Raw genomic sequence first — 19,189 nt, forward strand, 5'->3', positions numbered from 1 at the left:
AAGTCTAAATACAAACTGATATAATTTAATAGTTTGCCTAACTATCACCTTTCATTGACTTCATATATTTTCAAATTTCATTTTAAAAATATACTGTGCTGTTCTCACGCCTAAATATTTTCTAATCAGTAATGAGCCTTATGATTCAGTATTTTATTTATTGTACAATGTTTTATGATGAATTGTACCAACAGTTTGTATAACCTATATTTTCTATAAACAAAAATCCCAAAAACTTTAGGATACAAGGCTTCTAATCTGGTCTACATTTTAGTCATTTAGTATTTATTCTTTTTCCCAGTTCCTACAGGTTACATTGTGAAGCAAATATACCATTAGGTCTTGATTTCCTTTTTTCTCCCTCACCATCTGATAACAAATCAAAGTGGAATGCTAGGAATTGGTAAAAAGAAAATAAATGAATTCTTTGTCTCACTCTGCACAGATGCATTGAACCTCACATTTCCCAAAGGAGAAAGAAGAAATTCAAAAGGAAATAAGGGTCACAAAATATACAACAATCAAATCAAAATGTTTGAACTGCAAATTCAGACAAATAGCTCTACAAAATTCTGTATGATGTGCTAAGAAAAGAAAAAAGTGAGGGCTAGATTTTAACCTAGGACACATAACACACATATCATACAAGTTTGCGGCTGCATTAAATAAAAATATGCCTGCTTGTCTGAAGTTAGAGTTTAGCAATTAGTAATCCATGTATTAAAAAAAAAATTCAGCAGGGCACAGTCACTCACGCCTGTAATCCCAGAACTTACGGAGGCTGAGGCAGAAGGAAACTAGTGAGGCTTTCATGGTTCCAAGAGAACCTAATGAATGATAATTGGATGATAAATGAACTATGGCAGTTCAAGAGGCCAAATCTTCAGGTCACAAGATCGAGATCAGCCTAGACAACACTGGGAGACCCCGACTCTCCAAAAAATTTTAAAAATTAGCCAGGTGTGGTGGCATGTGCCTGTGGTCTCAAATACTTGGTAGGCTGAGGTAGGAGGAGCGCTTGAGCCCGGGAGGTCAAAGCTGCAGTGAGCTCAGATTGCGTCACTGCACTCCAGCCTGGGTGACAGAGTGAGACCCTTCTCAAAAACAAAAACAAAAAAAAACCAACTAAAAAAACTTTCACGAAGAGATGGCAAAATGGAAGAATGCCAGTACTTATATTTTAGGAAAAGTATCTAGAAAAATCATAAAAATTTCAGAATTTGAAAGGGCTAGTATAGAAAATATAAAGTTATAATAGCGAGAAAAAGAGAAAGGATGCTTATGTTTTTTCAGGCAACAGAGAAAGGGAAAGAAGACAGTCTCTAAGTTGAAAATAAAACGTTTGAATTACAGGAATATCCACAGACATATCAGCTGGTTTTCAAATAGACAGAAAACCTGTCAGGTCAATAGGAGCACCATGCAGCAGGAACTTCTTCAATGGAATAAGACTGGGTTGGAGGCCAATCCAAAGGCAGTCTGTTTTTAAGTGCCAAATAAGAATGACAAAATCAGAAGAAGTCGATAGGAAGAATGAAAGGAAATTATTTGATACTTTTTAAAAACCTGTCCAGTTTAACACAATTTGTCCTTACATCTGGAATGCAAAGATGAAGAGCCTCTAAAACTTTACCAGAGGAAAGAAAAACTACAGGAGAAATGATCCGGGTGCAGTAGCTCATGCCTGTAATCCCAGCACTTTGGGAGGCTGAGGCAGGAGGATCACCTGAAGTCGGGAGTTCAAAACCAGCCCGACCAACATGGAGAAACCCTATCTCTACCAAAAATACAAAATTAGTCAGGCGTGGTGGCACATGCCTGTAATCTCAGCTACTCGGGAGGCTGAGGCAGGAGACTCTCTTGAACCTGGGAGGCAGAGGTTGCAGTGAGCCAAGATCGTGCCCTTGCACTCTAGCCTGGGCAACAAGAGTGAAATTCCGTCTCACAAAAAAAAAAAAGAAAAAAAAAAATTCTAGTTACTTTTTTCTGAGACAGAGTCTCACTCTGTCACCCAGGCTGGAGTCAGTTCAGTGGCACCATGTCAGCTCACTGCAACCTCTGCTACCCAGATTCAAGCGATTCTTATGTCTCAGACTCCCAAGTAACTGGGATTACAGGTGTGCGCCACCAAGTCCAGCTAATTTTTCGTATTTTTAGTAAAGACAGGGTTTCACCATGTTGCCCAGGCTGGTCTTGAACTCTTAAGCTCAGGTGATCCGCCCACGTCAGCCTCCCAAAGTGACAGGATTACAGGTGTAAGTCACTACACATGGCTTAAGAATTCTAGTCAGTTGAAAGCAAATATGGATAAGATTATGAATGAAGGGGATTCAGATTGTGATTTTTAATATTTATATGAGAAATATCATTGCTGAAACATTTCTCAGCATAAAGAAAACCTATAGCTTCTGTAAACAGTTCTTCGAAGTTCTGCATTTATAAGATAGCCAGTAATCTTTTTTCTATGACAAGCCTGGTAGGTAGGTTTGAAAGGGAAAACAAATCAGTTCTAAATCAAGCAAGCATAAGGCTGTTGTGCTAAAAAAAAAAAAATTCATGAGTGAACAAAGAAAACTTCTCAGATAGCCAAATACCAAAAATTCATACACCAAAGCATCATAGTTTATACCAGCATGATAGTGATTAATGCATCCTAAATGCTAACCTCACAAATTACCATACAAGCAAGCACTCCAACTCTCTATTAAGATATGGTCAGCCAGGCACGGTGGCTCACTCCTGTAATTCCAGCCCTTTGGGAGGCTGAGGCAGGTAGATCACCTGAGTTCAGGAGTTTCAGACCAGCCTGGCCAACATGGTGAAACCCCATCTCTACTAAAAATACAAAAATTAGCTGGATGCAGCGGCACGTGCCTCTAATCCCAGCTACTCGGGAGGCTGAGGCCAGAGAATCACCTAAACCTGGGAGGCAGAGGTTGCCTGAGCTGAGATCATGCCACTGCACTCCAGCCTGGGTGACAAAGCAAGACTCCATCTCATAAAAAAAAAAAAAAAAAAAGGTCAATATTTATGCAATCAAACAAAATACACTATCACTGTGTATTTGATTCTGAACTAGAGCCCCTTAGAACACTCAAGTTATTAAGAACTCGAGGGGTCAGAAGGATGACAAAAATGACAATATTTGACTTTCACCAAACATTTGCAATACAGAGTGGCTCTGTTCTTGGAAGGGGGCCAATGTATTTGATTCCTTTTTTTGATCAAAGAGGATTTATGATAGGAAGCAACTAGAAAACTTTCAAAATATTTTGGAAAGAAGTTACATTGAGTTCCTTTAATCTTGCTTGGAAAAAGAAATAAATGGAGGTGCAAAGGAAGAGAAAAACACAGGTTTGCTACCACCTGTTCTCATTAAGAGAGGCATTTTTTTGGTACATTTCCTCTCACAGTTTTCTTTGAAAAATGTTGTCCACCTATTCATCCCTTAGGGAATTATTAAACAACATACTAAAATAAAACGCAAACAAAAACAAAACCATCCCATACAAAGTCGAAGGAAAAATTAATCTAAGATTCAGATGCTTATGAAGGTTTACGAAGGAGGGACAGACAGGGTAAGGTTAAAAGGGTAAGCTTTCTGTTGCATATTTTCCAAAAAGGGAATGCAATTAGAAGATAAGCATCTAGTCAGTCCTTAATTAAAACAAGGTGGGATACCCATGATTCAGAGCAACGTTAGGTTGCCCATCCCTAATATCTGCATGCCAGGTTTGCTTAAAGAGAATTATCGGTACAGTTCTCATACTAATATTTTTAGATATATTTTCCACTGGAAAGACATCAGTATGAGGAATATTTTGTTGCTGAAAATAAAATGTTTCTCCTTTCAACTTTTTAAAGCCTTCTCCCTTTCCAGCGTTCCCTGTCCCAATCCTGAAATCCCTCCATCCAGAGTTCAAGTATTTTCCTTCTCTCTGTTAATGAAAACACACCACATTGATTGTAAGAATCTTACTAGATTTCCACTTGTTTTGCCTCAATTCCTACATCAATCCAAACAATAAGGGCCTTTAAAACATTCATAAATAACCTGCTGCTGCTGGCACCTAGGAGCCAACTGCAGCAATGTTAAGCAACAACAGATTTCATAGTTCAAGAGGCACAGTTAAGGGAAAAGGTTGCTCAGAAAAATCACTCTTATTTAGCACAAAGATCCTTAAAAATTGCATGAAATCAGTGAAGTAACTATAGAAACCAATTTCTTCAGCTCCATATCACACGTCTCACACCTCAATTGTCTTTATTATCGTCTGCTGTCAGATCCTTAATCAGAAATGTGAACAGGTTTGATGATTTATTCAGGAGGGAAAAGAATCTGTAGGTCAAGTGAAAAATTTCACACACACACCCATACACACACCGCATCTTCAACCTTAGGTACTTTCATTTCATTCTGTTCTCAGCAGCTCTGGGGGCAACTCCAGTGAGATCCAATATTAAGGCTCAATTAAAATAAGCTCCAATTAGTGGAGCTTTTTTCTCTGGGGCTAGAAAAGTCAGGAAATGGATATTGGGAAATGTAAAAAGTCAGCTACTGAGAGGAGGCTGCAGACATAAATGAACTTATTTGTTGATTTCTACAGTTGCTATGCAGAGGCCTCTGGGAGTAAAAGCTTAACCAGTCTAAGCTATAAACTAAAACCCCTGCAGCTAAACATGAACTGTGTGAAACAAGGGCTCCATTCCAGAACAGAAAACTGCTGGGCCTAGAAAATTAAAAGCCAGAGGCATTTTCCATTTAAAACTAAATCCCAGTACCGCCTCCCAGCCAAAGAATTATAAGCAGTATCAGATTTACAAAACGAACAATTACCCTGGAAAAATGTAGCCTATTGTACAATCCCAGATGCTAAATCTCAAAAGTTTCTTTTTTTTTTAAACCTCACATTATATTCCTCTAAGTATACTGCTGTAGTTTACAAAGACCCATTTCGAGACAGGCCTAAGCCTTGAAAATAAATTTTAAAAAGAGAGCACATAACTCATTGACCTCATTTGAAGTACTGCCCTTGCCTTTAGCAGTTCCTGTCCTTCCCCAAGGCTTCTGCAAATGGTATGCAACAGCAAAATAAACCCTGACCTAATTGCCAGGAGAGAGCTGCCAACCTTCCCTCAAACACAAAGACAAGCATGGTAACTTGAAAGTCCTACCTCTTTGGCTTTCTGCTTTAATCTCAGCTGTTCTGGATCTTCTTTATTAGAACGACTCTATCAAAGGAAAAGAAAATTTTAGTAGAAATTACTAGTATCTAAACACCAAAGCTGCCATTAAATATTTAATAAACGACAATTTTCTCTTGTGATTGAATATCTTAGCTCCAGGGGAAAATGCCTCAATCCAGTCTAGCTGCACTCCCACCCTGGTTTCCCCCGCCCCCTCATCATCTGGGCTGGCTGCTGCAGTTCTAGCCTGGAGGAAGCTTATACTGAAAATGATGCTAACAATGTCAGTCAGGTCCAGTTGAGGCATGACGTTGTTCTTGTAGGAACACTGAAAACTAAAAAATTGGTGGTACAGATGAAGGAAAAGAAAAAAAGAAAAATTGTTGGTTTAAATGAATAAAAACAATCAATACTGGCTGATCTTCAGGTGAAGCCATTTGGGAAAACACACGGTATTTCAAGGACTACTAAAATCAAGAACCTGACTAACCTTGAACGAAATCTCTCTCTTTAAAGGTATAATTTCTAAAACTGTAAGTAGAAAATACATCTCAGTAATTTAATAAAAATATCTTATCATCTTTGGGTCCTCTATAGCACTTAATAGAATGCTGTGCACCATGTTCAATAATTGTTTATTGGATGTCGCCTTCCATAGTACAGGACTGGCATAAAAAGAGAGTTGCTTTCTATATATCAAGCTATGATGGAACAAAGGGTAAGGAACTTTATTTCTGACACCATGAACATCAGTCTACTGGAAAACATGTTTAGGATATGCATATTCTTTTTTCTCATCATGACAAAGTTATTTACTGCTTATAAATCTGAATATTTGTTCCATAAAATGCAACCTTAGCTAACTAACCTATTAACTAGATAGCTAACTAAATAAAAGCTAAAAGTATTTTCATATTTACTAAGTTTACCTGATACATTTATTGATTTACCAGAACCTTTGGTTAAAGGAAAATATAAGAGACAATCTTTAATTTGAGTGCCTACTAATTTCAAAAATCTTAAATATCTACACAAAATTCAACCCAAAGCTCGTAAAATTTTTCTTCATTTTAGTTCCCAATCTACTAAGAAAATTTCATTTCAAGCCAACGATAAACCCTTTTATTATTCTAGTTATAGTCTCACCAGAGAATGAGTCTGTGTATATATGTATTTATATTAAAATATGCATTATGTATATACATATATGTGGGTGTGTATATAATATTTTGCCCCAACATAAAATGGGCACATTTCGGTATCAAGCCTTTGTCAGTCATCCAATATTTATACTGGTCATCCATAGTACAGATTCTACTCTGTGTGCCACTGTTCTAGCCCTTGGAGACAGATGATAAAGGAACTGTAGTAACTCAAGTAACTTACATTTTAAGAAGAGAAAAATAAATAATTTTATTAAAATGAAACACATTATGATATGCAAAATATTAGTGATGGGCAAAAATACAAAACAAATAATTGCTGACACTGTTAAGTGCTGTAAAGGAAATTAAATAGGCCAGAGGCAGTGGCTCACATCTGTAATCCCAGTACTTTGGGAGGCCAAGGTGGGAGAACTGTTTGAGCTCAAGTTCAAGACCAGCCTGTGTAATGCAGCAAGACCCCATTTCTACTAAAAATTAAAAAAATTAGCCAGGCGTAGTGACTCGTGCCTACAGTCCCAGCTACTCGGCAGGCTGAGGTGGGTGGGTAGACTGCTTGAGCCTGGGAGATCAAGGCCTGCAGAGAACTATTATCATGCCACTGCATTCCAGCCTGGGCAACTGAATGAGACCCTGTTTCAAAATAAAATAAATTTAATTTGGGCATGGTGGCATGCATCTGTAGTCTCAGCTACTTGGGAGGCTGAGACCCAAGAATCGTTTGAACCCAGGAGGCAGAGGTTGCAGTGAGCTGAGATGGGGCCATTGCACTCCAGCCTGGGTAACAGAGCAAGACCCTATCTCCAAAAAAAAAAAAAGATAATAATAATAACAATTTAAAAATAAAATATATATAATTTAAAAATCAAATTAAAAACAAAAATAAAGAAAATAGAATAATGTGATGGAAAGAGAAGTGTGGTGTGTACTTCTTTAGCTAGGATGGTAAGGAAGACATCTATGAGAAGTGATATTTGAGTAGAGATCTAAATGACAAAAAAGATGTAGTCATGCAAAGATCTGGAGGAAAACATTCCAAGCAGAAGGGACAGTAATTTCTAAAGCCTTAAAATGAGAACATACTCGAGGAAAGAAAGATGGCCCATGTGGTTGAAGCATAGAAAAAAGTTGAAAGAGAAAGGCTGGAGATCATGTGTTGCCTTGTAGGCCATGATAAGGAATTGGGGGTTTAATTCTAGCTATAAAAACAATCCACTGGGCTGGGCACGGTGGCTCACGCCTGTAATCTCAGCACTTTGGGAGGCTGAGGCAGGCAGATCACCAAAGGTCAGGAGTTCCAGACCACCCTGGCCAACATGGTGAAACCCCGTCTCTACTAAAAATACAAAAAGTAGCCAGGCATGGTGGCGGGTGCCTGTAATCCCAGCTACTCGGGAAGCTGAGGCAGGAGAAATGCTTGAACTCGGGAGGCGGAGGTAGGAGTGAGCCAAGACCACGCCATTGCACTCTAGCCTGGGCTGGGCAACAACAGCAAAACTCCATCTCGAAAACAACAACAACAACAAAAATCCACTGGCATGTTAGGAGCACAGGGGTGAGATGCCACTGATGTAACACTTTAAAAAAAAAAAAAAAGGCTCTGGCCACTCTGTAGAGAATGCACTGTAGGGATCCAAGATTGAACGCAAAGGCACACAGAGCAATTTGTAGACTGCCCTAAAACAACTGTTGTGAAGAAGAGGCTGACTGGAAAGATAAGGGCAGCGTGGACTAGCATCAAAGCACAGAAGATAATAAATGGTTGCATTCTAAACATATCTTTGCAGGTAAAACTGATCAGATTTGTTGACAGGATGGATGTCGGTGATGAAGTAAAGAGAGGAATCAAGGATGACTCCTGGGATTTTGGCCCAAGCATCTTGGAGGATGGTAACTGCAACTTTCTAAGAGTGTAGAGATCTAAGAAAAAGCAGATTTAGGGGAAGAGAACTCAATGGTCAATTCAACATGCCTAGTTAGAAGTCTAATATCCTAAGTTGGGCACAAGTTTGGCACATTCAAGGATCAGAAAGGTCAGTGTGCCTGGAGCAGAGTAGGTGACAAGGCAAGCTCAGAGAGGCAGGTGGGTGCCAAATAACATAAGGCCTTTTAAAATTTGGTAGGAAGTTTACATTTTAAGTGCAACAGGAAGCCACTGAAAGCTTTTAAGCAAAAGAGACACACATGATTTGTTATAAAAACATTCTGACCATAGTAGGAGAAATAGAAGAATGGATTGTAGAAGGAAAAGAAGGTTACTTAGAAGATAGTATAAAAGTCCAAGTGAAAGATGAATTAGACTAGAGTAATGACAATAGTGATGAAGAAAAGTTGGATACATTTTAGAAATAATATAGGAGGTGGTTTGGATGTGGGGAGAGACGAGACACAGAATAGAGTTAAAGATGATGCCTATGTTTTTCAGCTTGAATGTCTGGGAAGACGGTGGTGTCATTTATTGAGTCAAGAAAATCTATAAGAGTAAAAGGTATTTAGGGGGGAGGAATAACAGGAGCTGTTTTGGACATATTAATTTTGAAGTAACTATTAGCCAATGAAGTCATGTCAAGTAGGGAGTTAATGGTATGAGTCCAGATTTTCGTAATGCACGCTGAAATGGAGATACAAACTTAAGAGGGAATGAAGACAGAGAAGGTGGCATAGGATTGAAGGCTACTAAATCCAACATTTAGACGTCTGGTAAAGAAGGAAAAGCCAAAGGAGATAAAGAGCAAGTATAATACATTATTATAGCCAATAATAACTAAACTAGCATTTAATAGTTTATGACCTTGTTTACAACACAGTAAGTGGAAATAAAATACCAATAATCCACCTCATTACAATGACTAAGTGCTTACTTATAACACATGAAGGCTCAAGAAAGAGCATCTTTCTGTCCCATCTTGCTGCTCTTCCCAGTGCAGTGGGTGTCAATGTGGGGACTGAGTATGTGGGACAGCAGGAAGTAGCACAGTGACAAGGCTGTGGTGCCCCATACCCTTACGGGGAGCTGGGGCATGTGAAAGTATAGGCCAGTGGGGAAGAATACAAGGTGGTGAGGGAGTGGAGGTCTCATCAAGGAATAGGTCTGTGAGCGTGGTGGCCAATTACACAGACAATGAAATGGGGTGGGGAATTTAGTAGTAGCAGACAGAGGAGTCAGCCAGCATGGCTAGTTGAGAGATTAGTCACATCGATTAAATAACTGATAGAGAACATAAGTTAAATATATCAAGGATAATGGGAGCCAAGTTTCTCAAGACTGGAGAACGTTTTTACAAACAGGGAGAGATTAAGGGTAGAAAGAACTCTGAGGCACTGGATTGGAGTTGCAGGTATCCATATGAACTCACGGTTTTATAATACATACACAGATATAGAAATAGTTACAGATGGACATTTGTGTGTATATATAAATATGTGTACATATACACATACCATATATACATTTCCTAGATCTGTCCACTGAGAAGGGCCTACATGTAATGACACCCTTTTAGCAATGAGTATACTGTATGACCTAAGGTTGGTTTCTGAATGTTATCCTCAACTGAAAAGAAGGCAGGCTTCTTAGAGAAATGGCTGATTTCAGGGCTAAAGCATGAAAAGTATAAGCTGGGCCCGGAGTGCCTTGTGCCTGAAAGTGAGGACATGCTCAGTGAGTGATGGATGGAGGGACAGAAGATGGATGACTAAGGGATAGAAGGGCCAGCTGGAAGGGTCTCCCACTCAGGGGCAATTTGAGCAACAAAATAAATGACAGTAATGAATTACAACCTAGTAAGACAAAGAGAAATCATGAGCCCATACTAATATGAATAAAGAAAGAAAGCTCTTCCACATGGTAGGGTGCTAATAAAAGGAGGAGAGTTGATGGGAATAAAGATTTGACATTTTACAACCATGACAGAGGTAGCTGATTTAGGCAGACATCACAACAGATGCTATGGTTAACAAATAGAGGTTTGATGAGGAACTGGATATTGGCATGATCTTAGAACGCCTTCCTAGGAAAAACTAATTGATTACAAAGGGAAAAATGAGGCTGGGCAATATAGTGAGACTCTATCTCTAAAAAAACTAAAAAATTTATCCAGGTGTGGTGGCATGTGCCTGTAGTCCCAACTACTTGGGGGGCTAAGATGGGAGGATTGCTTAAGCCCAAGAGGTCAAGGCTGCAGTGAGCAGTGATCACACCACTGCACTCTAGTCTGGGCAACAAAGCGAGACCCTGTCTCAAAAAAATAAAAATAAAAAACGAGAAGTGTGGGAGACGGCAAGTTTAAAATGGAGAGAACTAGTAGGTACCAATATGACCCTTTTGATATGATCAGCTTGGAAGAGTGTAGCATTTCTGTGCATTCCTGCCAAGCATGCTTGACCCAAGTCAAATCATAAGGAAATATCAAACGAGCCCTGGTTGAAGGTCATCTTACAGAAAGTTAGGCTTATACTATTGACAACTGTCAAGGGCATAAAAGAGAAAGACTGAGAAACCCTAAAAGAATCTGAAACGAGATGACAACTATATGAAACACAAATTCCTGAATGGGAAAACGGACCATGAAAGAGAGACATGGTTGAGCCAGCTAGTGAAATCAGAATGGGTGCTGTGCATTAGATGACAGTGTTACATATGAAAATGTTCAGGAGTGGGGGTACATGATGTCTGAAGACTACTTTCAAAAAACTTAAGAAAAGAAAAATGGCTGGGCACAGTGTCTCATGCCTGTAATTCCAGCACCTTGGGAGGCTGAGGCAGGAGGACTGCTTGAGTCTAGGAGTTTGAGACCAGCTTGAGCACTGTAGGGAGATCCTGTCTCTACAAAAAAATCAAAATTTAGCCAGGCATGGTGGTGTGCCTGTAGTCCCAGCTACTTAAGAAGCTGAGGTGGGAGGATTGCTTGAGCTTGAGAGGTGAACGCTGCAGCAAGCCACTGTACTCCAGCCTAGTGACAGAGTGAGACTGTCTCAAAAAGAAAAAGAAAAACAAAAGGAAAGAGAAAGAGAAAGAGGAAAGAAAGGTAGGAGGGGAGAGGAAGAAAGAAAGGGAGGAAGAGAGAAAGTGGGGAAGGGAAGAAGAGAGGAACAGAGGGAGAGGATTAATGATTGTGTGTATAGAAAGGGTAATGAAAAGGGTAGAGATAAGGCCAGATGCGGTGGCTCATTCCTGTAATCTCAGCACTTTGGAAGGCTGAGGCAGGCAGATCAAGCTCAGGAGTTGGAGACCACCCTGGGCAACATGCTGAAACCCCGTCTCTACTAATATACAAAAAAATTCGCTGGGCATGGTGGTGAGCGCCTATAGTCCTAGCTACTCAGGAGGCTTAGGTAGGAGAATTGCTGGAGGCTGGGAGGCAAAGGTTGCAGTGAGTCGAGATCGTGCCACTGCACTCTAGCTTGAGCTACAGAATGAGACTGTCTCAAAAAACAAAAAATAAAACAAAAAGGGTAGAGATGAAGCAAATGCAGTAAAATGTTAAAATTGGGGGAATCTGGAAAAGGGGGCTGAGAGTACTTTGTACAGTTTTGGCAACTTTTTCTGTATTAAATAATTTCAAAATAAATCAGTTTTTTTTTTTTTGGTTTGATTTATTTATTTATTTATTGGAGATGGAGTCTTGCTCTGTCACCAGGCTGTAGCGTAGTGGCGCAATCTCAGCTCACTGCAATCTCCGCCTTCCGGGGTTCAAGCGATTCCCCTGCCTCAGCCTCCCGAGTAGCTGAGACTACAGGCATGCACCATCACACCCGGCTAATATTTATATTTTTAGTAGAGATGGGGTTTCACCATGTTGGCCAGGATGGTCTCAATCTCCTGACCTCGTGATCCACCCACCTCAGCCTCCCAAAGTGCTGGGATTATAGACATGAGCCACTGTGCCTGGCCTCAAAATGAATTAGTTTTTAAAAAAGCAATTGCTGTGTGATTAGGAACAAATACTCTAAAAAGGGAAGCTATCAGCAACACTAGAAATTAAAACAAATGTGCTTAAAACAAAAATTAAGACGCCAGTGCTCAGCCTTTAAGATTTCTCATAAGGGCCCCAAGCCTATGAAGAAATGTGGAGCTTCAAAATGGAAACTGTAGTGGAATTAGCTTTTCCCTCATCTGACACTAACAGCCCAGGTAAATGTTTAAATAAGGGAGAAGGGAAATAAATAGCCTCGGCCAGGCGGTGGCTCACGCCTGTAATCCCAGCACTTTGGGAGGCCGAGGAAGGTGGATCACCCGAGGTCAGGAGTTCCAAGACCAACCTGGCCAACATGGTGAAACCCTGTCTCTACTAAAACACACACACACACACACACACACACACACACACACACACAAACAATTAGCCAGGCATGGTTGCAGGTACCTGTAGTCCCAGCTACTCAGGAGGTTGAGGCAGAGAACTGCTTAAACCCAGGAGGCAGAGGTTGCAGTAAGCCGAGATCATGCCACTGCATTTCAGCCTGGGTAACAGCGCAAGACTCTGTCTCCAAAAATAAAATAAAATAAATAAGCCTCACCACTCTTTTACTCTATTTCCACCCAGCCTGTATTTTGTTCCAAATTACTAATTTTACCCATCACCTTCCTGTCTACTTTCCAAATTTTCCTCTCTTAACTTCAACTTGGCATGTATTCAATTGGATTCCTAAAAAGACCCTGAAATTTTACAAAACATTTCACCTGGGGTTGAGGATAGGGAGAGCACATAGGAAATGTGAGAAGACAAAAGATTATGATTCATTAAACTAAATGAACTGAAAGCCACCACACCATCCTGGCTGTGAGACATCCTGTTAGTAATTTCATTTTAGGAAATCCTCTAGAGAAATCTAAAGGCCTAATAAAACCAAGACAGTCAACCAATGATAAAGCCACCTCTGACCACACTGCCAGGCCACGTTCACTCATAAATCACACTGGCCCTTACCTTGGCTGCCTTAAGTAACATTTCTCTTTCTTCTAAATCCTTTCTCTGCTTCTCCAGTTGATCCAGCTTTTCAAGAAATTTGAGCTGTGACCTGGTATCACTACACAGGATGTAATTTTCACTTGCCTGGGAAAAAAAAAGAAAACAGAAAGTCTTGATCGTGGGCCGCACATTCTACATTAGGTACTGCATAAACCTGCTAAAGACAGGAATACCAACATAAATAGGAAGCTAAACTTTCAGAAGGTAATGATTTTGTTTCTATTAAGCAAACATCCCCCCATACCCACTCCACCAGAAAAGAAACTTTAATCATCCTTAAAATTTGAGAGATGATTAACCAGTTATGTTTCAAAGAACTTTGCTAGTAAACATCATTGCAGGGTGCCGGGGGAGGAATTAAGCCAAGCAGATCCTTCCAACAATAGGAAGTAGAAACTAAAGAGTGTTCTATTCACCAGTAACCTAAATCTTTAAGATTATTATCTACCTCAGCAGAAATTAATATAAGTAATTAAATCTTAGTTTTGTGAAAGACAAAAAGCAAGAAACAATCACCTCACTGAAAAATACACCAAAGATGAAAGTTATCACCTTGGTTACCATGGTTAGATTGGTTTAACCTTGACAACCGAATATAACTTCTATCAAAATACAACCCAAGTGAAGATGGCAAACATTAAAATCTTGAAATGCTATTTTGAGGATTACTCAGAGGTGTGAATTTGGACAGAAGCTGTGGTCAAAGAAATTTAGTATACAATTTATAAATGAGAGCCATAACAGACATGTAAATTGTCTTAATTATTCCACAAAATGATAAAATACAAATTGCTCAATTTATTCTGTGTGTGTAAAACAGTGCTTTCCCACCTAAATATTTTCTAATTTTCTTCACCTATATAGCTGCCTCTTTCTCCTCTATGAGTGTGTATAGGCAGGAGTGGGGGATGGGGTTAGGGGAGGTGATGGGACAGGGAGAACTTTCTAATCAATGTTTAAGACATCTTGCCATCTACTCATCTCAATAATTCAGATATTCAAGAGAAACTGTATAGTAGAAAAATTGAAGGTCTTTAAACAACAGTCAGTGCCTGGCCTGGAAATCATGAGTACCACACCATTCCTATCTTTGTTTTATCCCCCTGCTTATGGCTGATTCAATTAACTGGGACTGAGGGATTTCATATGCCCAAGATTCTTTTTAAATTAAATTTTTATTGTTAGTATTTAACTAGATCAAAAGAGTATTACATAGTTTAAGGAACAAGGATATATTAGTGCTACTTATTTTACTTCATGTTTAATACAAAAAGAATTCTCAACTGTTTTTTAAGTTAAATAACACAAGATAGAATATGGAATACATTATAAGCTAACCATAGAGGTTAAATATAATAACCAGTGGTTTCTTAAATACTTAATCTTTACCATTTTTGTGTTTAGACACTCTGGAAATAGTTTAATGATGGGATTTAATTTAAAAGGGACAGCAAATACTAAATTAAAAAGGGGCACAGACTTTTTAAATTTTAGCCCAATCATATTCCCATGCTAAGATTCCTTCCTCTCTCTCCCCCGACTCATATACAACGACCTCTGACGTTCGCATCCTTTTCTCTTCCATATCAAAATGAGTGCCTTCCCTATTCATATTAAGTGCCTTCCCTATTCACATTAAGTCTATAAACAAATGAGTGCCTTCCCTATTCATATTAAGTCTATAACCTTATTTAAACAACAGTAACCCCAATCTTATGTTGCTTCCTGTATACCTAGCTGGCCTACCTGAAGACTTCACGCACCAACAGAGTAGGGCTTTACAATGTTAAGGTCACTGCCTATTAAATGGTTTAGCCATGAAAATGTAATGACCCAGACCAAATGATATCAGCACCATCAAATGAATCCCATCTAAAGCAACCAGTATATACCTTTCAACTGGAAAACTCTGAATGAAGCTTCTCCATGGCCACAGGCATACAGGCGACTATAATATATCTTCAGTGGGAAAACACCTGGTACCCAGATCAAAAGCTCTGTACTACAAGTCACTTTCTACTTATTTACTTAGATCTCAGTTTATGACTAATGATTAAAGAATTATATCAAACCAGGTGAAAGATTATCAAAAGTAAATGGATGTTCCAGAGTGGAAAGAGATGGGGGGATTTCACTTTTTTAATAACAGTAACTCACTTTTATAAAATCTATGGGGTAGAATTTCCTACACTGTACAGATAAAAATAAATCCTATCAGGGATGAACTGAAATACAAGGACAGGGATAAAGCTGGGACATAAAGATTATTACAAACAAAGATTAAAAAATAACAGTTATTTCAAAATGAATCCAAATATAACCAAATGATAATTATTTTGACTTAAAAGGGCTGATAATATTTTGTTATTTTCTATATATGCAAAGGTAGACAGTGGCATCAGCTGTATTAACGAATGAGTGTAGGAAAAGGAAAGCTCAGGAAAATCAGTCAGAATAGGTAGTATACAAGACAGCAAGTTAAGGAGGTGTTAGCTTTAAGCTAACTTAGTGAGGTCTTCTAGGTGGGGCAGATACTATCCATTTTGCCTACTACAACTAAATGTTTGGAAATATGCTACTGATACACAACAAAAGAATTCCAGCTGAAAGCTATACACAATAGAGCTTTGAATGCCATTCAATAAATATTACTTTAAAAAATTCTATTCCATTGTAAATTATACTTATTATGTTTTATATAGAAACTGCCTACTATAAATCAAGATGTACTCATGTGGCCAGGCACGGTGACTCACACTTGTAATCCCAACACTTTGGGAGGTCAAGGCGGGTGGATTGCTTGAGGCCAGGAGTTTGAGACCAGCCTGGCCAACATGGCGAAACCCCATCCCTACTGAAAAAGGTATTCATGTATCTCTGAAACAGCAGTGTGATTAAGGCAGAAGTAGGGAGAATACAAGTTTGAAAAACTGTAAGATAGTTTAAAAAGTTAAAGTAATAAGTCAAAAATATGTCTATAATTTTCCCACAGCACAAAATTAAAGCTAAGCTGATAACAATCCAAACTAGATTGTAGATTTAGGATGTTAATTGTAATCTCTATGGTAATGGCTAAGAAGATATCTAAATACATCCAAAACGAAATGAGAAGGGGATCAAGATGGAACAAAACAAAAACAATCAATTAAACATAAGAAGCAGAGGAAGTGAGGAACACAAAACTTATAAGGCATACAGAAAACAAATAGCAAAATAGAAGTTACTTCTTATCAGTAATTACATTTTAAATGTAAATAGATTAAGCTCTTCAAAGAGACTAGCAGAATGAATTTTAAAAAATGATCAAACTATATGCTGTCTACAGTTTAGTTGAAACCGTATCAGTATGTTGAAAGTGAAAGGATGGAAAAAGATATTCCATGCAAGTAACAAAAGAAAGTAATATCAGACAGTATAGACTTTAAGTACAAAACTGTTAAAAGAGACAAAGAAATTATTATATATTGATAAAAAGGTCAATTCATCAAGAAGATACACACATCAAACCAGAGTTCTCAAATATACGAAGCAAACAAACATTGACAGAATTTTGTTTTAAAAACAGTTCCACAGCATGGGCAACATAGTGAGTCCCAGTTTCAAAAAAAAAAACAGTTGGGATGGTGGCACATGCCTGTTAGTCTTAGCTACTGGAGAAGCTGAGGTGGGAGGGTGGCCTGCGGTGGGAGGGTGGCTTGAGCCCAGGAGTTCGAGGTTGCAATGACCTATGATTGCACCACTGCACTCCAGCCTGGGTGACAGAGTGAGACCCTGTCTCTAAAACAAAAAGAAAAAAAGAGTTCCACAATACTTGAAGATTTTAATACCGCACTTTCAATAATGAATAGAACATCCAGATGGATGGTCAATAAGGAAACAGAGGACTTAAGGAAACAGTTGGATAAACCAACTATATCTATCAGACATCTATGAAACAAGAGCAGAATACACATTCTTCTCAAGTGCACATGAAACATTCTCCAGGATACAATGTATGTTAAGTCATAAAACAAGCCTTAATAAATTTTAAATGAATGATTCATACCAAGTATCTTCTCTGACCACAACTGAATGCAGCTAGAAACCAACAACAAAGGAAAACTGGAAAATTCCCAAATATTTGGACATTAAACAACATACTCTTAAACAGTCACAAAGCATCAATAAATCTCAAAAGAAATGAGAAAATATTTAAAGATAAATGAAAACGACAACACAACATACCAAAATTTATGGAATGCAGTGAAAGCAGTACTCAGAGGGAAATGTATAGCAGTAAATGCCTACATTATAAAAGAAAGATCTCAAATAAAAGACCTAACTTTACATCTTATGAAACTAAAAAAAAAAAGGAGCAAACTAAGCCTGAAGCTTAGAAAGAACAAAATGATATAAAAACTAGAGTGGAGCTAAATGAAATCAAAAATAGATAAATGAAAGAGAAAATTAATAAAACCAAAAGTTGCTTCTTTGAAAAGCTCAACAAAATCAACACATCATTCACATTACTAGCAAAGAAGAAAAAGAGAGAAGATGCAAATAACAAAAATCAGTAATGTAAGGGAGATCATTACTATTGACCTTACAGAAATAAAAGGTTACAAGAAAGTATTATTAACAGTCCTATGCCAACAAATTAGATAACCTAGGCGAAATGAAAAAATTCCTAGAAACACAAAATTAATATCTTTATTTTTATGTGTTTCTAGGAATTACAAAATACTGATATTAATGTTTTGTTTTTGTCATAGCTGTTTATCCTGTTGATCACATATTCCTAAGTCAGTCCAGCAAATTTTCACAAAGATTTATGCAAATGAGGACCTCAGCAATCATATGTAGTTTTTCCAACATTCTAAATGAAGCAGAAAGGAAAAAAATAATAATATGATTCCTCCAGGGAACTTACTGGTGGTGTAGTAGCTGACAATTTCCTAGTTTCCCTTAACCTTTGACTAGGATATCATGGCAATGACTATTCTTTCAGATTCAAAATCTCTTAAGGTTACCTATATACCATCTTGTTCAAAATCTAGCTATAAACATTTCTTGAAAAAAGAGAAACAGTTATCTTATTTATTTATTTATTTTCATCTCCCGTTACCTTCTCTTTTCATCCCTAATCACCCAATATATTCGCTCTCCTTCAACACTACATGAAGTGCTTTTACCTTGATAACAGCAAGTCATTTGGTTCCTACCACTAGGGATACAAGCTATTCCTGCATTTAGTTTTTTTAATAAAAGTAACCAATAACACTAAGTAGCATCAATATGAGCACTCAATGCAATCATTTAACTTATTAAAAGGAACAGAGGATGAACAAGTGGAAACATCTAACGTAGAACATAAGGACTATAGTTAGTAATATATTGTTTTCAGGATTTCTGCTAAATGAGTAGATTATAGCTGCTCTTGCCACAGGGGAGAAAATGGGTATATTTGAGATAATGAAAATGTTAATTTGTTCAACTAAATAGTAATAATTTTACTATATATGTGTATCTTATAACACGTTGTATACCTTAAATATTAATATATACAATAAAATTTATTTTAAAATAAATAAATCTCTGCAAAACTGAAAGGCAAAAAAAAAAGGAACATGAACGCTAGGAGAGTGCGGAACACTGAAGAGGACACAGCAGCCGATATTCCATTCTAACGTAGCTTTCCTTCCCCACCAAACGCTTAAGAAAGAGAAGCCTCGGGCAGAACAGATACATATTTCAATCTACAGTGACATAGAAGCTTTTAATATCATTCTGAATTCCATTTTGATTGTATTTGTCATGTAAGCATATCTAAATAAGACAAGAATGAGACTTTGATTTTTCTACTAATACGAAATACAAGTCTCAACCATT

At 38.0% G+C, this 19,189-nt stretch overlaps 1 protein-coding gene across 5 annotated transcripts in view; it reads right to left on the minus strand.

The window, feature by feature from the left end:
• The window catches only part of TAF4B (TATA-box binding protein associated factor 4b), a 164,133-nt gene that overhangs the window by 59,908 nt on the left and 85,036 nt on the right, over positions 1-19,189 (minus strand). For all 5 annotated transcript variants that reach the window (XM_065533972.2, XM_045378313.3, XM_045378311.3 and 2 more), the window contains 2 exons: positions 13,280-13,405; positions 5,176-5,232 (listed from right to left, as the gene is read on the minus strand). In XM_065533972.2, coding sequence (XP_065390044.1) covers positions 5,176-5,232; positions 13,280-13,405 — 183 coding nt within the window. The remainder of the gene's footprint in view (positions 1-5,175; positions 5,233-13,279; positions 13,406-19,189) is intronic.

Source organism: Macaca fascicularis, chromosome 18 (genome assembly GCF_037993035.2).
Source record: "Macaca fascicularis isolate 582-1 chromosome 18, T2T-MFA8v1.1".
NCBI lineage: Eukaryota > Metazoa > Chordata > Mammalia > Primates > Cercopithecidae > Macaca > Macaca fascicularis.